The 23,972-nt window shown below is 42.0% G+C and overlaps 1 protein-coding gene across 1 annotated transcript; it reads right to left on the bottom strand.

Moving 5' to 3' along the window:
• Positions 1–19,039: 19,039 nt before the first annotated feature.
• On the bottom strand, positions 19,040–19,850 carry LOC147447061 (uncharacterized). The gene has a single exon (XM_086524240.1). It carries the CDS (start codon positions 19,686–19,688, stop codon positions 19,293–19,295), a length of 396 nt encoding a protein of 131 aa, XP_086380366.1. The 5' UTR covers positions 19,689–19,850; the 3' UTR covers positions 19,040–19,292.
• Positions 19,851–23,972: the final 4,122 nt, after the last annotated feature.

Below are 23,972 nucleotides of genomic sequence, written 5' to 3' on the forward strand. Positions count from 1 at the left end.
TTTTTGCTCATGCCTCAAGCTCATTGGACCCCTCTCCCCCCTATCCAACCATATGCACCATGTATTTCAAGTACATGGGTAGTCTTTGGACAAGTTTACTCCTTACCCCTTAGAGAGAGAGAGAGAGAGCATGAAAATATCTAGATATTTGTTGAATGGAACTAGAAGCTCATTGGACCCGTCTTTAGCCCAGCCAATAGCATTCAAGCACACCATGTGGCTAAGCATAGGGAGAGTTTGACATGTGTCCCATGTGCTCCTTGAGAAAAGGGTGCCCTTTGGGTGAGTGGGAGGTTAAGTCAAAGATTCCCCTAACTTTGGGGCTTTCCCCCTCCTTTGTAGGGTCTTTTTTTGACTCAATCACCCTACCCCCGCATGCATAGGAAGCTACCCAAGCACCTTCCTCCTCAGGCACGACAAGCCCCTTAATCATCAAGCACGACAAGGAACTCAAGCACCTTAATCATCAAGCACGACAAGCATCTTAAGCATCTTAGTTAGCAACAAGCACGGCAAGCACATCAAGCACCTTAGTCAGCAAGCACGACAAGCACCTCAAGCTTAGGTCAGGTTCCCACCTCAAGCTCATCCCTAGCTTTCCTAAGGTCAAATGACTTTTAACACTAACTATTGGAGGTCTTTAATGAATCTAACCCTAAGGTCTTTTAAGCTCCATTAGATGCACATTGCTCTTTGATAGACTATCTCCTTTTGGACTCGTATTGAGATGTAACCATCTCTCCTCTTGGTCCCCTGTTGAGATAAGTCTAGAAGCGCTTATTGCACATTGCTCTTTGGTAGACCGTCTCCTTTTGGACCCCTATTGAGATGCAACCATCTCTCCATTTGGTCCCCTGTTGAGATAGGTCTAGAAGCACATGTCTCTAGTCTAACTCTTGTTCCCATTTATTCTCCCACATTAAATGATCAATTTAATATAAGAAAATCATTTGGGTTAGCTAGATATTAGATTTTATGACAGAGAGGGGGGGTTGAGGGCGGTTCTCAGAGAGAGAGAGAGAGAGAGAGAGAGAGAGAGAGAGAGAGAGAGAGAGAGAGAGAGAGAGAGAGAGAGGAGGATGGGGGGCGGTTCACATGGGGAAAGAGAGAGGAAGAGAGAAAGAGATTCAAAGAGAGAGAGATGGGGGTGTGGGCATTCCACACACACACACACACACACACACACACACACACACACACACACACACACACACACACACACACACACACAGACGTAGAGCAAATCGGGGAGGGTAATGCAATTTTAACAAAAATAATTTTAATATGGATTTCAAATATTAGTAAATATTATTAATAACTACAAAGACCAATAGACAATGCTCTTAAATCCTCTAAACATAACTAAACACTTTCACTCTCATCTTTTCAATCTCCTGCAAGAGATTTCTACTCGACTATCATGTCATGCAGTGGTGGAGAGACAGAGGGGGGGGAGTGCGGAGCGGTTCACATGGGGAAAGAGAGAGGAAATTCAAAGAGAGAGAGATGGGGGTGTGGGCATTCCACACACACACACACACAGACGTAGAGCAAATCGGGGAGGGTAATGCAATTTCAACAAAAATAATTTTAATATGGATTTCAAATATTAGTAAATATTATTAATAACTACAAAGACCAATAGACAATGCTCTTAAATCCTCTAAACATAACTAAACACTTTCACTCTCATCTTTTCAATCTCCTGCAAGAGATTTCTACTCGACTATCATGTCATGCACTATAGTCTTCCCTTCTTTCGAAAGGTCTTTTCCCTTTACCAATGGGAAGATTATCTTTGGGGTTAAATATCTACAAGAGCATGTTTCCCTATAAACATTTTTTGGTTTGCATCCAATTGTCATGGTTAAGAGTGAAGAGTTGACAGTGCCAATGGAGAGAGCAAGCAATCACGTGGGAGAGGAGTTTTATGTTGTGGATGAATCTCTTTCTACAAAGTTTGTGGTGATGCTAGTCGAAGATGACACGGTCTCAAATTCTACTAGCATGGCTACTCCATCGGTGGATGTTCCCTACATAGACCTTACTAGTCCAAGAAAGGAACAACGCTTTGGAGAGCAAGCATTGCAAAACTCTATCGAGGTAAGGAGTACAAATAGTATTTTGTCATTTTTTAATGCAATGACGAAGCCCAACACTTTGATGAACTTCTTTCAAAGTGGAAATCAAACAAGTGTCGGAAATACCAAAGGTGTACAATGGTAACATGGTATTTGAGTTTCCATCGACCTTAGGAAAGGTTCATCCAATGGATGCTATGGAACATAAGTATGATCCACACCATTGGACCAAACCGCAAACCTCAAATATTGCATTTCTTGGAGTGTGTCACAAAAGTGCAAGTGCTCTAAAATGTCTCAATTAAAGTTGTCCCAAATTAGTTAATTTTGGGAGGAAAAACACAACACACTTCAATGGCAGCATGCTAAAACTACCTTACTGGGCGAGTTTTGCGACGGACTTGGTGGCAAGCTTAATTGCCACTGTTGCGATCAACCGTCCATTTGTTTGCGTACATGTGATTGCTTCGTATATTATGTCATGCCAAGGGATGAGAGCATGAGCACATTAATGGTACATCAAGGAACTCACCAACATGACATGCGGGATGGGTCGTCAAAAGTGCTCACCGATAAAACCAAAGAAATGGTTGCACGAGTTCTCAGTGTAAATAGACATGCAAGCGCAAGAAAGGTGTAAATGTGTGTGGCAAAGTAAATTGTGACGACAACTTTGATGCAAGAGGGGGGCTCTAGCCATGTACTTGGTGAGCAAGAATTTCTAAATATTGCTGAGGCAATGGGCCTCTTGGTGGAGGACAATTGGTGAGGATGATTTTATTTTCTCTTGTTTGGACATAATATTTCAAAGTAATTTAACTCTAAAGTACAGGTTTTGAAGGTCTGTGGCTGCAACTAGGAATGGCCCAACAAAGGGAGGTTTGTTATGGACTCCTTGCTGCGGCTAAAAAGAGATTGCACATATGATTTTTTTCAGAAAAGCAGGTTTCTCAGGCAAGGAGCGGAAGGGGAGCGTTGTTTTGTGTTCAAGATGTCTATAGTAGGTCCTGCATCTGGATTGGATTTGATTAATCGAATGCGGCAAAGTGGACCTGGAGATCTTTGGAACGCTTGGGTGTAGTTTGATCACACTCATCGAGTGGCAGATTGAGTGACCATGGCATGCCAGGTTTACAATCCAGGGTTTGTTGTCTTAAGAACATATTTCAAAAGTTTGGCATATCTTAAGAAACAACCAGCAACGTGTTACTAATGTGCTTGTCTTCTTGGTTGAGTTGGTGGGAGGTGCACATTGCACATTGGGGGAGCATCATGTCAGCAATAGAGAGAAGTGTTGATGGGGCAAACACTCCAAGAGCTAACTTGGCCGAGAGAAAGCATGGTAGTTGGCTTGCAGGAGAAGGGTTCAAAAGAAAAATCTCATTGTATAATGCATGTACTTCAGAAATGGCAAATGCAATACTACAAAGCACAAAGGCAATTTCTTACTCTCAAGGTAAGCATATTAGAAAGGGTTCTTCACTAGAGAGGCTCAAGGAAAGAGTTTCCTCTAGTCTAGCACAAGTGATAAGAGTAGTAAATGAGGCTACATCTGGAACATCCATGTATAAGGCTCGTATCCCACTTGAAGGAGACAAAGAAACCATTCTGCAAAAGCGAGGGCCATCAATTGTGATTGATGTTGAGGACAAATCTACACATAGACCACAGTACAATGCAAAAACACGAGACCCACGACACACGGAAGGCCAAGGAAGATCATTTTCACGGAAGATTCGGGGGTAGTAGATGGGAGTGAGAATTCCAAAGAGAAGACGAAGTTTTCATTAGGAAATTTCAGAGATCATTTGGAGGGCCATATGAAGAGAGAGAATAATAGAGCGCGTCCAATGAGCACGAAGGCTACGTTACGTAGGAAAGTACGTGGAAAGACTCAAAAAATAGGAAAATAGCATAAAACTTTCACGAATCTAGGATTGTAGCATCGTAATTTCCTTCCTTTTACAGAGCTTTTAGGTGCTTGCATGTGGTCCCACTTCTGATATTCTCTTATGGTCATTAACGTACTGGAGGGTGACCATTAAGCCCGCACAAGATATTGGAATTCTAAAACACTTTCCCTCCATTAGAATGCTTTCAAAGTGAATCTCCCTCCACTAAAGCTTTTCTCTGAGAGCTATGGCTTCCACGTCTTCTCGCCCAAGAGGCTCCAGGTGTTTACTGTCTCTCACACCAACAACCAACAACTGCACTTTGCCTAGAAGGCCAAGTAGTAGCATATCCTCAATTACAATATCAACTTCAACAAGTGCAGAGAACCAATGGGTTGGACAAAGGATAAACAAAGGTTCATGGGTCCTCATGCAACCAAGAAGACCTAAGAGGTCTAGTGGTATCAACGTTTACCGCTCAGCATGGAAGGCCAGAGTGTTGGATTTCAAAGTTGAAATCGGCAAAAGATCTGTAAAGGAAGTTCTTGTTCAGCATGTGTTTACCCATCCAGAGGTGATAGAAAACGGTGGAAATGTATCAGATATACATCAACCACGTTGCAATTGTAAGTACTCTTGACATTTGAACTTACTTATACTCTCATTATAACTTTTCTTATATATTTTGCAATGTTTCTCCCACTTGTTATGAGCAATGTCTCCATTCTTCACAGCTCAATTACATTAGATTTGTCATTTGTACTTATTGATACTCTTAGTTTAACTCTTCTTATATATATTGCAGATGTTTATCCCTCTTCTTATGAGCAATGGGAGCCTGTGGAGTGCATAATAGGCCTCTTCCATGTTGTTCATGCCCACATTGGTTCTCTACAGTATTCAGGGAGGAGCAGCAAAAGACTGGCTGATGAGGGAATATTTTTTTATGACCACTTCTACCAACTCAGCTCAGGGAATAAGAATGGCATGTTGGTGAAAGTGCCTCTACCAACCGATTGGAACACTGTGGACTGGCCAGTTCCCGAGGAAACAATGGTGGAGGCAATGCGAAGCAAGCTCTACAAGGATATACAAAGGTCTCTACGTAGCTCTATTCCCACCAAACTGGTTAGAATTGCAAACTTTTGTCCTGTTGCACTCTTCATAGAGCTGTTTCATAGCTACAACATCCGTGTTACGAAAACTATGTTCATGTGCAAGTCATTTCAGCAGTCATCATGTGACAAACTTCTTGACAGAGGATGGTATGCAAAGGAAGAGATTGGTTTACGGTGCGAGGTCGCGCTTGATACTCTAGTTGTCAAGTACATGATTGCAAGCCAATCACTGTTACTCTCGTTTTGGTATATGCGATCACAAATGCTCAACGGTAAGTACATTCCTATGGACCAGGTTTCTGCAGGTTTGGAAGATAATCCTGCTGTGGATGTGGAAGTGATTGATAAAGAGCATGGCCTACTGTTGGTGGTTACAATAAGGGAGCTATGCAGTCTTCAGCATTTGCGGCATGACATAATTGAAGAGTCAATGGACAAGGACCTATCAGATTTTTCCTTTTTCCTAGCTGGCCGTAAGGTGATGCGGCGAAGGGAAAAAGATATTTTGTGCAAAGAGTTGGATGGTCGGGTTGAAGTAGTGTCAAGTAACAGATATTCTTGTGAACCCAAGTGTATACAAATGACTTTCAATACATGAAGTTTATTGAGCTCATTTTTCAATTGTGCCCTGTGAAAAAGTGTGCTTGAAATACATTTCTTTACCATGTCAAATCTCTGTCTCTCTCTCTCTCTCTCTCTCTCTCTCTCTCTCTCTCTCTCTCTCTCTCTCTCTCTCTCTCAATGTTAGACAAGACAAAGACATGATAGAAGAGTCATCTTAATTCATTAGAAAGTACAAACTCGTCCATGAACAATGGACTGAGATACAATTTCTGTAAGTATGGAATCAGAATGTCTTCAAGGTAAAAATCGAAGGTTCAATGCCCCTCGAAAGAAGGTGGTGAGATAGTTGTTCCCGGCGGATTTAGTTCTCCCTTTTCAGGAGTATCATCAATCAGTAGTGTATTAGTTGCATCAAAGGGTACACCGATTTGGCTAAACGGTTTGTACAAAAGAGGTAAGTGTGGTTTTTTAGGGTGGTAGTGGCCCTCAACGGTAACGCATTTTCTTTGATCATACAAAAAGGAAAAATCTGACGTGTGAGCGTGGCATACACTGCAAACTATTGTAACTAGTGGCGACAAGTTTTGCCTTTGCATTGAAGACCATATGGCAACTCTGAAGCGCGGAAGAAGAAACTGAATAAATTCCTTGGTTCCTGGATGAACCACGACTCGACAAGTTCCCATCCGAGACGTTTGCAAATCCTCAAAGTGTTCTGTGTCACCGAGAGGCACCCGCATCAGCAGTAAAAGTTGACAAGTACATATAAGTAGTTAGAAGCTGAACATATTTTGCCATATTTGAATAGACATTACCATAACAACCGTATCTACAGGTAGCAAGGGTCCATACTGGGTCTCTGTAGTGTTCATGTCGTTGTTGCTCTCCTCTGCTTTATCTTCATAGTTATCATTCACATCTTCATCAGGGGTCTCCCCCATGGCTCTTTCTGCCTCATTCAAGGTTTCCTCCAAGGTCTTTTCCTCTCCCTCGGTTGACCGGCTTGCCTCATACATCCTTGCCTGATCCATATCAGTTTGCTCATCCCTAGGCCTGCTTTCCTCATCCATATCCTTTTGCTCATCTATAGGCCTGCTTTCCTCATCTTGGGTTTCAGCCATAGGCTCTTTTGGCTCCTCCACTGGCTGACTTGTCTCTTTCATTGTCTCCTCTGGTTGTACACTAGCACCTTCCATATGCTCATTTCACCTTTCCTCATCCTCGGCTCTTTCATCTTCTGCTGATATGACCCCCTCGGCCAGTTGTGATTCCACTGTATCGGATGCAGGGGTTTGTCGTGGTGGCACGTCATGTATTGTTAGATCAATAGTGTGGTCATCCAAGCCGCTATCTTCAAGCTCTCTGGGGCTAGACATAGTAAGCAGGTGTTGTATTAAACCCGGTATCTTTGCAAATAATCATATGTGTAGTTTTTTAAAGCACTTTGCAAAATTGAAAGACCACATGGTGAGAATTCTTTTATAGACTAAACCAAAACTAACTGAATGCATTGCCAAATGGGTACCTTAGTCATGAAAGGTTTTAATGCAAAGTAGCTTTGCAGGACATATTCTGCATGGAGAAGACATCTCCAGCCGCAAGAATTTCCATCGGTTTGATTTGGGACAGGTACATCTTTGATTGGGGCCTTGTATAGTTCATACCTTCAACATAGCTTGCCATAGGCAAGCAACAACCTCTTTATACAACTGCACAAAGCAACGTCAAGATGTTAGCATGAGGCTTCAAATTTACATGGATATCTATAAGAAACACTTTCTGATACAAAACACTTACAGCCTAATTTCAGGGTGGGTTCCTTTTATTGAATTGAACACCCACACTGCTGGTTGGTCAACATCAAGGCATATGAGACTCCAGTGATGGTTGTTCTCATATGGAAAGATGATGACAGTCACTTCCAGCATAGCACAGTGGAGAAACCAACTCTCAAAGGTCCCAGATGGACTGTTCTTTTGTCTAATAATCACTGACATTTGTGGATCAAGAAGAAACACCTCTGTGTGGGTGTGCAGTGGGAGTTGACTTTTGATCAGGCTGCAGAGACTCTACCTGAGTTAGCAAACCTATTATCTGAGTTTTCAAAGCTAGCAAGATAGTAACACTTACTTAAGACAAGCATAGATAATTGTGTCTGAAATCTGAGCATCTGGATTCTGCAATAAATTAATGTCCACTTTTTCCAGAGCTAGCTTTCTGGCTCCATCTACAAATGGTATCTCTGCAAGCAAACCATCCTTCATTGAAAGTAGAGTTTCTTGATTGCTTGCCTCTATGGACAGGGTCACATTGCATTCTGTTTGCCTCTGGAACTCCACTGCTACTTTTGCTTTCTCCTTAAGCTCTGCTTCCCTCATGTCCTCTGTTTGGCGAGCAATAGTCTCTGCCCTTGCCCTTGTATTCACATCATGTGTGACATCTACAACTGTGAGTTGTGGCACTAGCTCCGGGGGGTATAACAAAATTTCCCTCAGTTTCTTATCCTTGCAGACATTGGGGACCAGTAGTTTGTCATACCTCCACCTTATTCTTTTTAGTGTCTAGTGCACTATCTTTGTCCATTATAGTAACCCTGCGGGCATGGGCTGCAACAATGGTCATGTCATTGAAGTACTCCAGTAGGAAGTCCTCTGCTGCTTCTTGTAGAGCCATTAATGCCACCACCTTCCACCTTTTGGTGCTCCAGGTAGCTTCGTCACATATGGACCTCACCATCCTCTGAAAGGGCAGCTTTGGTATGCATAAATCTACACATTTCTGTGCCTTTCTGATTTCTCTGAAAAGTCCCATGCAGGTTTGTAACTTCTTCACCCTTGGCCCTTTCAGAATTTTATTGGGTTTTCCAGGTCTTTTCTTTGGGGTTGCAGATCTGCTACTTGCTTTAGATGCTAATCCTGGTCCCTTGCCTGCCTTCCTTGCAGTGGCTTTTGTTCTAGCCATTTCACTGTACACAAAAAGAAGAGTCTCTCTCTCTTTCTCTCTCTCTCTCTCTCTCTCTCTCTCTCTCTCTCTCTCTCTCTCTCTCTCTCTCTCCCCTTTCTATAGTTTAGCATATTTAAATAGAGAGAGAGAGAGTGAGAGAGCCCATTACTAAAGGCGCGCGTGGAGCACGTTTTGACCTCAACAAACACCTCCGCGCGCCATTAGTATAAGGTGAAAGAAATACTCACTCTCTCTCTCTCTCTCTTCTCCCCGCCTTACATCCTCTCTCTATAACACTTAGACATACACTGGTCAATGCACAGTACTAACGGCGCGCATAGAGACATGCACACCGGTTATGCCTCTCTACGCGCGCCTTTGGTATAGAGAGAGAGAGAGAGAGAGAGAGAGAGAGAGAGAGAGAGAGAGAGAGAGGCTATGTGTGTGTGTGTGTGTGTCTGTATTTGTGTGTGTGTGTGTAAGTTATATTTGTGTGTGTGTGTGTGTGTGTTTGTGATTTGTGTGTGTGTGTCTCTCTCTCTATGTGTGTGTGTGTGTGTGTGTCTGTGTGTGTATGTTATATTTGTGTGTGTGTGTGTGTGTGTGTGTGTGTGTGTATGTTTTATATGTGTGTCTGTGTTTGTGAGTGTGTGTGTCTGTGTGTGTGTGTGTGTGTGTGTTGTGTTTGTGACTGTTTGTGTGCGTTGTTTGTTAAGACTGAGCTTGGTACTGTGACAAAAACAGAGAGAGAGAGAGAGAGAGAGAGAGAGAGAGAGAGAGAGAGAGAGAGAGAGAGAGAGATAGAGGCAAAGGCAGAGGGAGAGGTAGACCTTCGTTATGTCGATGGGTCGGCTTGGTGTCGGAGACGCAGACGACGGCTCTTGCACTCACTCTCTTTCACGAGGTGTGGTTTTTCTCTCTCTTGACCTCTATATATGACGTACAAAAGTATACGGTCTCAATAATGACCGCACGTGTGACAACATGCAATTATACTCTAATTTATAGTAACACGTGGGGCGCCGCCGTGTGTATCCGTTATAAGTGTGATTTTGAGAGAGAGAAAGAGAGAGAACAATAGAGAGAGAGAGAGAGCCATAGAAAGAGAGAGAGTGATACAGAGACAGAGAGAGAGAAAGAGAGAATAGATTGTGAGAGAGATAGAGAGAGGGAGAGACACAGATTGAGAGAGAGATAGAGAGAGGGACTCCTTAATCTCAGAGAGAGAGAGAGAGGGAGGGAGAGAGACAGAGTCAGTTTGACACACAAAAAGCAATGGAGGAGACACCTCCCTTGGGGTTTCTGCAAACCCCACCAACAAAAGGTGATCTCTCACTCTTTCTCTCTGTATTTCCAACAGTTGGTACAAATTGTGTGTGTGTGTGTGTGTGTGTGTGTGTGTGTAAACAAAGAAAAACCCAGACTGTTGTTCAATACACACACACACACATACACACACACCTCAACACATACTTCCATAGACAGAGACACACACACACATACACACATACACACAGACACACACACAGAGATATACACATTCTCTCTCTCCCTCCCCTCTCTATCCCCGTTACTAACGGCGCACAGAGCCAACCAAACACTGGCTGCAGCTCTCTCCGCACGCCTATAGTATAGTTATGACTCTCTCAAAAAGCACGTTTACATCCTTACGCGCCTTTCCCTCAATTGTACTTAAGGTGCGCGTAGAGAGTTGCAAAAAGCATGTTTTCGTCCTTGCGCGCCTTTAGTACAAATAGACACATACAAAGAGAGAGAGAGAGAGAGAGAGAGAGAGAGAGAGAGAGAGAGAGAGAGAGAGAGAGAGAGAGAGAGAGAGAAGGGAGAGTCTATGTGTATTTTTTTAGTGTTCTTTGGAGAGAGAGAGAGAGAGAGAGAGAGAGAGAGAGAGAGAGAGAGAGAGAGAGAGAGACTATGTGTGTTTTTGTTTGTGCTTTGGTGAGAGACAGATATATATATATATATATATCTGGAGAGAGAGAGAGAGAGAGAGTGAGACTTGTCATGTTTCCTGATGAATAGGATTAAGGTCCAGTAGGCAGAAGAGGCTGAAACCAGACCCAGAGCTTGTGCCAGGATTTCAACCTTTGCAGGCTCAGTTGCTTAATGTTTCTGCCAAAAGAACTGTTGACTTTTGTCAGGACATATCTGAAGAAAAGTCAATTGATGAAGATCAATCAGAGAGGTTACCAGGGCAAGAGGATCCGTCACCCTACAAGGCTGTGGTGCCCTGTACAGGACTTGTGAAGAAAAATACAAGAAAGAGGAATATAGACTTCTCAGATGATGCAGATGTGCTAGAAAGTAGTCCCTATGCAACTAAATGTAAAGCCAAAGAGGATGTGTCTTCTCTGGAAGACCCAGCTGCATTTGATGAGAGGCTGTTTGATTTTGCAGCATCTTGTGGTGCTGGGGACAAGTTTGATCTAGTTCATTCTATGTTTAATGCAAAGTTTGACATTGAAGACCTATTAGCTCAGCATAGTAATTTCTTGCAGTCCTACAGAGATAAGTTTGAAGTGATGGTGCAGGTAGGGAGGGTTGTTCTGCCTACTATGACTCTTGTGCATTTAAATGACTGTGGTGGAAAGGGACAGGGACTGAAGAAGTATAGGGAATTACCACCTTCTTGCCGACATTCAGCCTGCCCTTTGCATCAAAAAGAATGCAAACTCATTCAGGAAGCCTTTGGCTTTATGATTTACCTGAACAGCCTGTTTGGATTCCTCATGCAGAATCCTGATGAGGTGTTAGAGGAGCAGGATGCAGCACCAGATGAAGAATGCGAGGAGACAAATCATATACAAGAAGTCGAGGAGGTTGAAGACACAGTCGACCTTGAGGTTGAGGCAATTGAAGTACAAAGAAGTAAGATGCTCTCTGTGAAAACCACAGAAATCAAACTTCCATTGGATGTCAGTAACTTCACTGAGAAGCATGCTCAGATGATGTTTCCTGCTGTGCCTGACTTCAGGATTGGAGACAGGACCTATATCTTCTTACATGATGTGCAAAGTGTCTTTTATTTAAGGGAGGATTTCTCCCTGGCTATTATTTCCAGAGTCCAAGAGGAGAGGAGTGGATTTGTTCATAGGATAGTAGTGATGATGAGGCAATGGAAACATCCAGCAATCCAATGGAATGCCTTCAAAGATGCTTTGAGAAAGCTGAAAAATACAAGGAGACACTACTTGATGAAGCCACCTTCCAAGCAATAAGACAAAGCCTAAGACCATCAACAAGTAACAAAGAAGTGGAGGATTGGTTTAACCATTCAGGTCAGGGGTCAACTACATCTGTAGACCTGTGGCAAGAAAACCTCTTTCTACAGGATGAGAGCTTCATGGTAACTCTCTCTCTCTCTCTCTCTCTCTCTCTCTCTCTCTCTCTCTCTCTCTCTCTCTCTCTCTCTCTCTCTCTCTCTCTCTCGCTCTCTCTTTGTGTCACTTCTGACATGATATGTGCAGTCTTGGATTGCTGACAAGGATGACTTCCTTCGACGGCGGACTCGAGAGTATCGAGGAAGGGATGCGGCCTTAGCGCAGTACCTTTCAAAGATTTACGAGTCGCCAATGGTAGTTTTTCACAATTCCATGTCACAAGAGGGTTCAATAGCAACTTACACATTCAAGACACTATCACGCTTCTTGGGTGGACCGGTGCTGCCCAAAAGTGCAGATAAAGTCATTCTTGTGGACAAAGTGTTTGCTAGAGATTGTTTTGGTTACTGCCCGGGCTATACAGGTGGTCGGGTAGCGTATTACTACACCTACACAGCAATGGCACTAGCTCTTGGTAGACAAAACCCAGATGAACTTTTAGAGTATGGCAAACATCTCATGATTCGTTACAAGGGTGACGTGCCAAAAAACAAAATTGAACCTTCAAAATCTTGATACACTTCAAGTAGCAATTGTATAAGATCATGTATTACATAAATTTTGTACAATGTCATCCACTCAGAGTATCTTTCTCCACTTGTGATTCACATACACCATTGTCTCTCTCCACCTTCGTTGACTTTCACGAGCTCCGGAGTTGTTGTATGCCATTGATCTTTTAACTTTTTGTTGTTGTAAATGTCTGATGGCTTGTGCTGTTGCTGAATTTGCCAAGACTTCTTTTGCCTGCATTCGATGAATGATTCTACGATAGAACCATTCAAATAGTTCTCTCAATCTGTTAGCCTTGATTCGAGAGCCACCATGTCGTGTGTGCCTGAAATAAGCATTTCTCGCCATGTAATGAGACTTTTCCATCCCTTGGGTATTCCATATTGCCGGGTTCCCATACTTTTGTATAAAATATGGTAAATGATTGAAGATGATGTGCTGGATATGAAAACAGATTAGTTAGAATGTTTTACAGTCACATATTTGCACATAAGAGAGAATGAAATACATGATAATACCATGTAGTGAGTAATCTGGGTGTCTGTCCATGCTGTCTTGAATGATTTTTTCAGAAGGTTGAGATTTTCCTTGAACTTGTTCATATCACCTTGTGACCAGTCATCTTTGTCGCACATCAAAAATAGGATGTCTATTGATCGCCAAACCTCAGCCTTCGCGTTACGAGTAGTTGGTTCTTGGTCTTTGACTGCAATATGTAGCTTTTTCCAGCTCTGATACTCTACCTTGCTAACATAAGATGTGTTATATATTTTTCCATGTTTTGTTAGCTTCGGATCTCTTGTACCTTGGGGCTTAGATAAAAACCTCCGTGCCTTCACCCCACCGATGGATGGTTTTCATGGGACATCCTTCTCAGCAGTTGATCTCTTTTCATCCCGCTGGATTTTCACATTGCCACCATGAAGCCCCATATCCGACAGTACCATTTCTAAGCACTGCAGGGCTACTTGTCGTTCTGCCGAGTTCTTAATCTTCCAAGCAAACCCGATGTATAAGTAGAACAATTTCTCCACAATTCTACAAAGGGCATGCATTGTACAAATGTGGACATTCACAAGTGGTATTTTCAAAACCGGTCGAAAAGCAGGATCCTCAATGTGACGTGTTGGAGCTTTTCTCCACCACTTTGGGTCCATGACCTTTGCAGGCTCCATGCAGAACAAACACGGCGACTTTGCCATTGCACCCATTCCACAATTATACATGCACTTTAATGTTTTGAGGTCACCTTCAAGATGCCACTGAACTTGAAAGTCTCCCCTTCCATCTAGACGTAGTACCTCTCCCTGGTTAGTCTGTCGATCAATCACCTCCGGAATATTAGTTCGATGGAACACCCAATATAGAATCTCATGATCTTCTTTCTTTACCTGCAACACAAAATAAATGAGACTTAAGTAGATGTGAACATTTGAGCTTACCTGAGAATCTCGCTTACCTCAAACGCACCAAGCCACCATATGTTAGATTCTGATTGAACACTAAAATATAAAGGATCATCACTGGGACACTTTGAGAGGGCTCTATTCATTAAAGTAATAGTAACATGCTCTAGCTTTTTCTCTTTAACAAGCTCTTGCACTTCATTTTCTTAAGAGTTCTTGGATTGAGCCAAAATGAAAACATGTTCATACATCAACGCGTGCTAAGCAAAGTACATATCTACAATGATCTTAGCCATGAACGCACATAGCCAAACTTAGAGTGAAGCCAATGATTGTACAATTTTGTCTCATTTTACGCCATGTATTGTAGCTGGCGAAGTTGATATAGATTGGGTAGCAATTGGACCTTTGGCAAAGATGTTTAACTTTTGATCTCTCTTTTTGTTGGCAATAATCTTGATGTAAATTGATTTATGTGTATACTTCTCCTAGAGAGAGAGAGAGAGAGAGAGAGAGAGAGAGAGAGAGAGAGAGAGAGGCGGATGGGTTAGGGGGTAGAGAGAGAGAGAGGGAGAGAGATCGAGAGAGAGAGGAACAAAAGTGATGGTGATGACAATGTGCGATTGAGGTGTGTTTACCAAGGAAAAAAATCTGAGAGAGAGAGAGAGAGAGAGAGGCTGGGGCCGAGGTCGAAAAAGGATCAAGAGGATCAAGAGAGAGAGAGAGAGAGAGAGAGAGAGAGAGAGAGAGAGGGACCCGAGAGAGAGAGAGAGAGAGAGAGAGAGAGAGAGAGAGAGAGAAAGAACAAAGTTGAGAAAAGAAGGGAGAAAGAATCTTTTTGGAATCTGCTCGCCGGATTCCAAAAAAGCGCTCACCAAAAAATACTCGCTAAAAAATATCCCCCTTTTGAGGACGCGTCAACGTCAGTCATTTATTTCTATGTGTCTTGGATGTCTTTATCATGAATTGAATAGATTATTTAGCGCAACCATTAATTTGTACACGTTGATTAGTGGTTACAATGCATCACATCCCATATGAGTCAATCAGCTAAATAGATACAAGAGGAAAAGGGATTCAGGTTTTCTTTTAAGATGGGCAAGGATTAATTTGATGGTTATCTAGAGATAGAAGGCATGTAGTCCTTGAGGAAGGGATACTTGTGCCCAAAAAACCTTGAGATATATGTAGGATAATGAGTTTGATATCATTTTGCACTACATAGGGATAGCGATGCCATCCGGGAAAGTGTGAGTGAGCTTAGCCATGAGCCCTCTGAAAAACCAAATCAACCAATCGAAGAGAGAGGGAGAAGGAGAAAATCCACTGATATATGTAGGATAATGGGTTTGATATCATTTTGCACTACATAGGGATAGCGATGCCATCCGGGAAAGTGTGACTGAGCTTAGCCATGGTTATCTAGAGATAGAAGGCATGTAGTCCTTGAGGAAGGGATACTTGTGCCCGAAAAAGCTTGAGATATATGTAGGATAATGGGTTTGATATCATTTTGCACTACATAGGGATAGCGATGCCATCCACGAAAGTGTGACTGAGCTTAGCCATGAGCCCTCTGAAAAACCAAATCAACCAATCGAAGAGAGAGGGAGAAGGAGAAAATCCACTTGGATACTCTAATTGAAAAAAATGGAGTTAAATTGCAAAATATGATGGTTATTTTGCAAAATTTCCTCTTTTAATCTACCCTAAAGGGATTTTGGGATTTTTGTATGTTTGTGAAATTGATTTTTCCCGAACTTAAATGCAAAACAAGTAAAGTCTTTGATTTTGTACAGTTTGCTATTTCACTTTGGCCATCCGTTTGTGGGTGGTAGGCCGAAGAGAAATTTAACCTTGTACCTAGATTCTCAAAGAGACCCTTCCAAAAATTACTGGTCATTCTAGGATCTCTGTCTGACACTATGGATGTTGGCAAGCCATGGTTCTTGAAAATCTGAGATATGAAGAGAGTTGCCATTTGATGTGCCTTAATAGTCTTTTTGACAAGTATAAAATGTGCTTGTTTGCTAAACCTGTCAACTACTGTCCATATTCTTATATTCCCATGGATAGACTTGGGTAATCCATGGATATGCTCTCCCATGGTGAATTAGGAATTGGCAATGGCTGAAGTAATTTAAGTTGCTCCCCTCTATCATACTTTGTCTTTTGACACACTACACATTTTGAAACATACTTTGTCTTTTGTCTTTTGACACACTACACATTTGAAACGTTCTCTTGTATGTCTACTTTCATAGTGGGCCAACAGAAGTAGGTCTCTACTCCCTGAAGAGTAGATTGAATCCCTCTATGCCCTGCATAAGGAGGAGCATGGGATTTGTACATTACTTTCTCATGAAGTGAGTTAGTAGCACACATCCTATTTCCATAGAGGAGATAACCATCTGCATGGTGAATGGTTCGTGTTTCTTCCCTAAGGCAAGGGCTGAAATAACATCCTTGAAATCGAGGTTAGTAGCACACTCATCTATCATGAAAGATAGATCATTGTGAGTTGCTATAGACACTGCTTTTGCCCTTTGTCATCATGATAGTGCATCAACCACTTGATTGTGCTTGCTAGCAATATGAGCAATATGAAAATTGAATTGCAACAGAAAATTTGCCCACCTCATTTGTTTGTCGAAAAGCTTGATTTGCATCATGAAGTACTTAAGACTTTGGTGATCCGTTTGTAGGATGAATGGAGTCCCCAAAAGATAATGCTTCCATGTATCTAGGCATGTAGAACAACTAGTAGCTCCTTTTCATATATGCCCAATACTTGCTTATCGAAATTGGGTCTTCAACTTTCGTATGCTATGGCATGCCCTTCTTGAAGCAAGACTACTCCAAGGCAATCTCCACAAGCATCACATTGGAGCTCAAATGGTTTTGAAAGATCCGGTAGTGTAAGCGTAGGTTAAGAGCTAATCTTTTCTTTGAGCTTCTCAAAAGAATTTTGCTATTTTGCAATCCATGTATACTTAATGTTCGTTTTTGTTAAGTTATGTAATGGTCCTGCTATTTGCGAGAATTTCTCTATGAAACTTCTATAGTATGCACACATACCAATAAAGCTTTGTAACTCATGTAGATTCCTTGGATTAGGCCATCCTTTTATAACCTCTAGCTTGGTTGGATCCATACGGATGCCATTTCGAGAGATAATATGGCCTGGGTAATGAATCTCTTGCAAGAAAAATTCACTCTTCTTTCGATTAATGAAAAGTTTATTGTCTCTCAAAACTTGAAAGATTACCTAGAGGTGTTGCTTATGCTCCTCGAGGAAATTGGACTAGATGATGATATCATCAAAGAATACTCCAGTGAACTTGCATTGCAATAGGGCCTAAAAATTTTCTTTATTAAACGATTGAATGTGGCCAGAGCATTTGTTAAGCCAAAAGGCATAACAAGGTATTCATAAAGATCAAATGTTGTGCAAAAAGCGGTCTTTACAATATCTTCATTTACTATTCTTATTTGATCATAGCCACTTTTAAGGTCAATCGTACTTAAATAGATAGAGCCTTGTAGCTTATCAAAGAGTTTTTCTATCCGTGGTACGGGAAATCTGTTTTTATTAGTGATCCTGTTTAGTGCCCAATAAATAATGACACACACATGAGGTATGTGTCATCTTTCTTTTGCACTAGAAGAACTGGTGAACAGAAAGGAGAGGAGCTAGGCTTGACCATCCCTTTCTCAACCAGTTCATGAACTTGCCTCATGACTCCTCTTGTTGAGCTTGTGAAACTCGATAAGGAGGTTTATTGGGCGGTGAGCTCCCAGGTAGAAGCTCTATTGTATGGTCATCAATCCCTCGTTTTGGAGGTAACTCCCCAGGGATGTCATCGATAAAAACATTTTAGAATCTATTTAGGAAATTAGACAAGTCTAATTCCTCTTGATTCCTACCACTTTGGTTTAGTAAAACATTATGATTATTTGTGGAGTCTTTAAGAAAATTCATGTACGCGAAAGCTGAGCACTTTTCACTGACTCGAAAAGCAAGCGTATTTACAAGGGGTATAGTATGACCCGACTCATTAGCATCTATGTACATGTTTTTTTCTCTGTAGTTGAAATAAATTCTCCCTTCAGGGAACCTCATATTGGCAACCATCCGGTTGAACGAAAACTTTGTATAAAGATGATTAATTACTTGTCTTCTGAATATCACATGCATAATTGAAAGCCTTTGTTTGAGAGAGAGGCGAGTATTAGCAAATAGAGCTAATTACAAAGTGTGTGATTGTGAAGTTGTAAACTTAATAGTGTGGTAATTCACGTACGTAGAGCTCGACATTTACTATTTCTTATGCATGTATGTACTTGTAATAATAAAGTCCTTATGAGGAGGAGTCAAAGTCACTCATTTCTTTCTATTTGTCTTGGATGTCTTTACCATGAATGGAGAGTGCATCCATTAATTTGTACATGTTGATTAGTGGTTACAATGCATCACATCCTATTATGAGTCGGTCAGCTAAATAGATACAAGAGGAAAAGGGACTCAGGTTTTCTTCTAAGCTGCGCAAGGCTTAATTTGATGGTAAGTAGAGATAGGTGGCATGTAGTCCTTATGGAAGGGATACTTGTGCCCAAGAAAGCTTGAGATATATGTAGGATAATGGGTTTGATATCATTTTGCACCACATAGGGGGTAGCAATGTCGTCCGAGAAAAGTGTGCCTGAGCTTAGCCTTTACCTCTGAAAAACCAAATCAGCCGATCGTAGGGAGGGGGAGAACGAGAAAATCCGCTTGAAACTTTAAAAAAAGAGAGTTGAATTGCAAAAGATGCTAGTTATTTTGCAAAATTTCCTCTTTGAATCTACACTAAAGAGATTCTGGGATTTTTGTTGTTTGTGAAATTGATTTTTCCCGAACTTAAATGCAAAACAAGTGAAGTCTACGATTTGAAGGTGTCCATGGCTAACACAGTACCAAGTGACAAATAGATTGAACTAGGCTTATGCCAACAACTAGGTATCCTTTACAATTCTATCAATGAGCCAAATGTTTGTGTGTGTGTGTGTGTGTGTGTGTGTGTGTGTGTGTGTGTGTGTGTGAGAGAGAGAGAGAGAGAGAGAGAGAGAGGTTTCCCTTGAATAGACCAAGAACAAGTCAAAAAAACAAATTCAATTTTTTTGAACAAAGGGTAAGGGTAATGGAGGCCCCCCAAGAGCCGAAGAATGAGGACCTAGTATTCTAAAATCTACCTACAACCCGATATACTTACAAGGAATCTAAGCGGAATCCGCACTGCATTGGTCACGATGCAAAACAAACATCTCTTCTCTGCGTGAGCTATGGAGAAAGGCTCAAATTTGACAGGCAAAACGTTAGACAATGCAGGTGTCTTCGTTATTTCAAAGCTTTCATGGAACACTGCTTCTTCAACCACTTGACACCCATGGAGGTGCCCGCCTTCATCTTGTGGGCGCCCGCATTTGCGGCCTCTTTGGCCACCACTGCGGAGCTATTTGCAGCAGACAGCACTTTCCGATTGAGCTCCATTAACTTCTTCTTGTTGAGAAGGGTGTGATGGTGCTGCTGGTTTTTCTGCATATAATTAGATGTTGTCTTTGTGTCTGAGAAAGTGTTCTCTTTGCCCAATTTGCCCTTGAGCTTGCTGTTGTTGCAGGTTTTTGCGCGCGTTGCGGCGAGCTTCTCGTCGTTGAACTTGTAATCCCATTGATCGGCCCAGCCCAAGCCAAAGGAATCTCTTCTGTTGTAGGAGTTGATGCTCACAGAACCCATCACCTGTCAAAGCTCGTTGAGAGAGAGAGAGAGAGAGAGAGAGAGCGAGCTGTTCCTGTCAAGGCGCGCAAGAGATTGTGTGTGAGTGTGTGTGTGTGTGTGTGTGTGTGTGTGTTGAGAGAGAGAGAGAACGACAGAGGGAGGGCTTGTGAGTGTGTGAGGTCGAAGTATTTCTCGCACGCATATGACCGTTTTACAACCGTTGCATTTCCGATATTTTATAAGGGTGGGTTCACCGTGGGGAGGCGGAAAAAAGGAAGTAAAACGCTAACTTTCGGGTGGAGGAGAGGTGTTTTGTACTCTTTCACTGTCTAGTTGTTCACACAGGAGAGGGCGGAAGAGGGAATGGGAGTTTTCTTCCGTCGCCTGATGTGAACATAGTGGAGAGGCGGAAGAGGGAGTAAAGGACAAAAATAAACTCTTTATTCATTTGAAAAGTATCACATGATATAAAATATGATTTTTTCGTGTTGATGTAGAGGGTGGAAGAGGGGATGGGCGAGGGGGGCAGGGGGGAGAAAGGAAACCAATCTCTTCCACTAGGTGGCAATAAAAAGTTTGCTTGCCTCCGCCTAATGTGAACAGGCTTGTCCATTTGGCGTAAGCTCATTCGTGAGCAGCATTTCAGCAGGACTTTCGCCGCCTGATGTGAATCCAGCCTAAGAGACAAGGCAGCTTATCACACATATGAGGAGTTTCACATACAGACGCATCAGCAATGCTGTCTTTTCCCTGCTTGCTCGCTGCCTGCACGCCCAAGTGGGTGAAGGTTGAGAGAAATCTGTCCACTTTGGCAGAGACTAGAGTTAAAATACTAGACGGGGGTAGGCTGACACTTTGAGGGGGGGGGGGGGGGGGGGGGGGGTAAACTTTGTCTTGTGTGAACTAGATTTTTCAAACAAGCTATAACTAACGAGCCTGTAACCCATCCTACATGAGAGAGAGAGAGAGAGAGAGAGAGAGAGAGAGAGAGAGAGAGAGAGAGAGAGAGAGAGAGAGAGAGCTCTCACCCTATCACCTAGCTCTAGTCGGTCCTCGTGCTCCCAACCTATTGATCCTCTCCCGAAATGCCTGTGTGACTTAGAAAGGACAACCTCCCCCTATGCTCGCCTCTGCTACGATTTAGGGGTACTATTGTGGCCTGTAATATGCAAGGGGCATGATTGTGGCCTTCAATATGCAAGCAGAGGTGATTGTTGCAAATGAAGCTAAACATCCATTCCTCATTCATGGAAAATAGCTAAATGCTATGTACTCTCCCTCCATTATGCATTTCTTGCAATCAATGCACGCCAATGGACTTGTCATACATGCTCATCAATGTTTTTCTCCTAATGCAACCCATGGTGGGATATTAGCATGTATCCTACTACCTAATCGGTAAAAATATTGTCAACAATATTTTGTGCTCTGATAACTACATCCCATTTGGCGTACATACTCACTAGCATTTTTGCTCCTCAAGCTAGCATATATCCTATTGATTTAGGACAAAGCCCATCGATTAGTTGTTGTACTCTCACAATTACATCATACATAGGTCTTCAAGATACAACTATATAGATTATCAAATTGTGAGAGAAGCTCTTGCTTTGTTCTTGATGAAAGCAACCTAAAGCTTCTATGCCCACATTGGACATACACTGCAATAAGTTGGTTCCAAGAGACAACATGCTGCACGCGAAACTCATTGACGACTTGTGCTATGACCACCCTTGCCATACATGGCAAACAAAGAAATGTCAAGCACACCTTTTTTCGAGAGCCCCTTACAAACAACCTACTTTTTTGCCAATGTCAACTTCGTGCTACATGCCTTCAAGATGCATCTAAAGAGATTTGCATGCATTGAAGAAACCTAGAGCTTCTAGGTCATGCCCTTATTGGTGGACATACCCTACAACCAATGTCTTCCAAGAGATGACATTGTGGATAGGAAATTGTTAAGCACTTTTGGGCTTTTGTAAGGCATACATCTCAACGAAAGCATTGCCAAGAACATCAGCCAAAATTTCATAACTAATAGCCTAACTTGGCATAGAGTCTCAATGAAAGCATTGCCAAGAACATCATTGCAAAGTTCATAACTCATAACCTAACCTTGCATATGGTCATTAATACCCTAATCACGTAGAGAGTCACCGGCATTAGCTTCTTTTGTGATGTTAAATGACTTAAAATTCAATTATAAGTGATTGAATTAATAGAGAGGGCCATCTTTGCACTCGATGGAAACAACCTAAATCTTCTTGCTAACGTTGGACATATCTGACAATAGATGCATTTTAAGAGACAACATTTCGAATAAAAGCTTCTCACCAACTTGTTGTGCTCCGACTGCACTTCGCATGCATGGCTGACAAAGCAACGAAAAGCTCGCCTTTTTCCAAGAGTTTCTGATTATTACCAATCTCATCACAAAATTATTTGCCCATGTCAACTTGCATAATGTAACATGCATTTAAGAATCAAGCATAGATTATTGCATAATTGCTAATATCATACCCTACCCTTGTTGAACTGTGATGTGATTGAAGGAGTACGAGCGGAAGTGCGACGCGAGAGAGAGTGCGAGAAGAAGAGCACGACGATATGGTGAACTCGCTCTACTGTGATGTGTAGAGCATAGTGAGTTCTTATTAGGTTTTTACAAAAGAATATGTGTACATACCTGGCGGCCCGCCCACTTACCTGGGTGACCACATTGGGCTTTATACCCCAACAACCTCCCACTTAAAGTCCAATGTGGTACTTTAAGTGTGAGAGAAGCTACTATACAAGCTAATATACAAGAGATGTAGAGAAGTGATGTACTACCCTACACCTAACTGCTTGCGAAAATGCGCAAAGCTCTCTGAGGGAAGTCCTTTTGTAAGTAGATCAGCAAGATTTTCTGTAGTGTGAACTTTGACAAGCTGAAGTTGCTTATCCTCGAGCATTTCCCTGATGAAATGATACTTCACATCCACATGCTTTGTCTTTGAGTGATAAACTGGATTGCGAGCAAATTGTATAGCACTTTGACTATCACAATATAACACAGGCATCTCTTCTTTGATTCCCAAATCTGTTACTAGTCGATTAAGCCAAATTGATTCTTTGCATGCCTTTGATGCTGCAACATATTCAGCCTCTGTAGTAGACTGAGTAACACAATCTTGTAATCTAGAACGCCATGATACTGCTCCACCAGCCAATGTAAAGACATACCCTGACGTAGACCTTCGGTTGTCTAACGCACCTGCATAATCTGAGTGTGTAAAACCCTTTACACTTAGCTCCTGACTCCCATAGCATATATGCATACTCTTTGTAGCTTTCAGGTATCTCAATATTCCTTTCAATACCTCCCAATGTTTCTTGCCTAGGTTTGACATGTATCGACTTACTACTCCCACTGCAAATGCAATGTTTGGGCGAGTAGCAATCATTGCATACATCAAACTACCCACTGCAGACGCATATGGAATCTTATCCATTTCAACCTGTTCTTCCTCAGACACAGGACAATCTTGTTTGCTAAGTTTCACATATGGTGGCAATGGAACACTCTGTGCCTTTCCCTTCTCCATATTGAAACGTTGCAAAACCTTGTCAATATACTCTGTTTGAGATAACCAAATAAACTTCTTTGATCTGTCTCTCTCAATGCTCATACCAAGTATATGACTTGCCTCACCCATGTCTTTCATGTCAAACGATTTTGCCATCTTTGACTTCAAAGCTGAAATTTCTTCCAAGTGCTTGCCAGCAATCAACATGTCATCCACATACAAAATAAGGATCAGCCAACTACCATCCTTAGCCTTCTTTGTATATAGACAGTGATCAAACTCACTATGTTTGTAGCCTTGAGAAAGCATAAACTTGTGGAATTTATGGTACCATGCCCTCGGTGATTGTTTTAAGCCATAAAGACTCTTTAACAACTGGCATACCCAATCTTCCTTGCCTTTCTCAACAAACCCTTCTGGCTGCTGCATGTAAATTTCCACATCGAAATCACCATGCAAGAACGCTGTCTTGACATCCATTTGGTGCAACACCAAATCTAATATGGCAACCAATGCAAGAAAGCATCTCAATGTAGTCATCTTGACCATCGGAGAGAAGACTTCATCAAAGTCAATGCCTTCTTCTTGCTTAAATCCCTTGGCAACAAGCCTTGCTTTGTACTTTGGCTGACTATCATGAGCGGTGATCTTATACCTGTAAACCCATTTACAAGGTAGAGTTGTAGAACCCATTTACAAGGTGGTAATTTAACTAGCTTCCATGTCTTGT

This window comes from Adiantum capillus-veneris, chromosome 11 (genome assembly GCF_014529385.1).
Source record: "Adiantum capillus-veneris isolate H3 chromosome 11, ASM1452938v2, whole genome shotgun sequence".
NCBI classification, from domain to species: Eukaryota; Viridiplantae; Streptophyta; class Polypodiopsida; order Polypodiales; family Pteridaceae; genus Adiantum; species Adiantum capillus-veneris.

What these genes read in the sequence shown, in the direction of transcription:
- LOC147447061 (XM_086524240.1), bottom strand. Translation starts at nt 19,688, where the DNA reads ATGGGTTCTGTGAGCATCAACTCCTACAACAGAAGAGATTCCTTTGGC.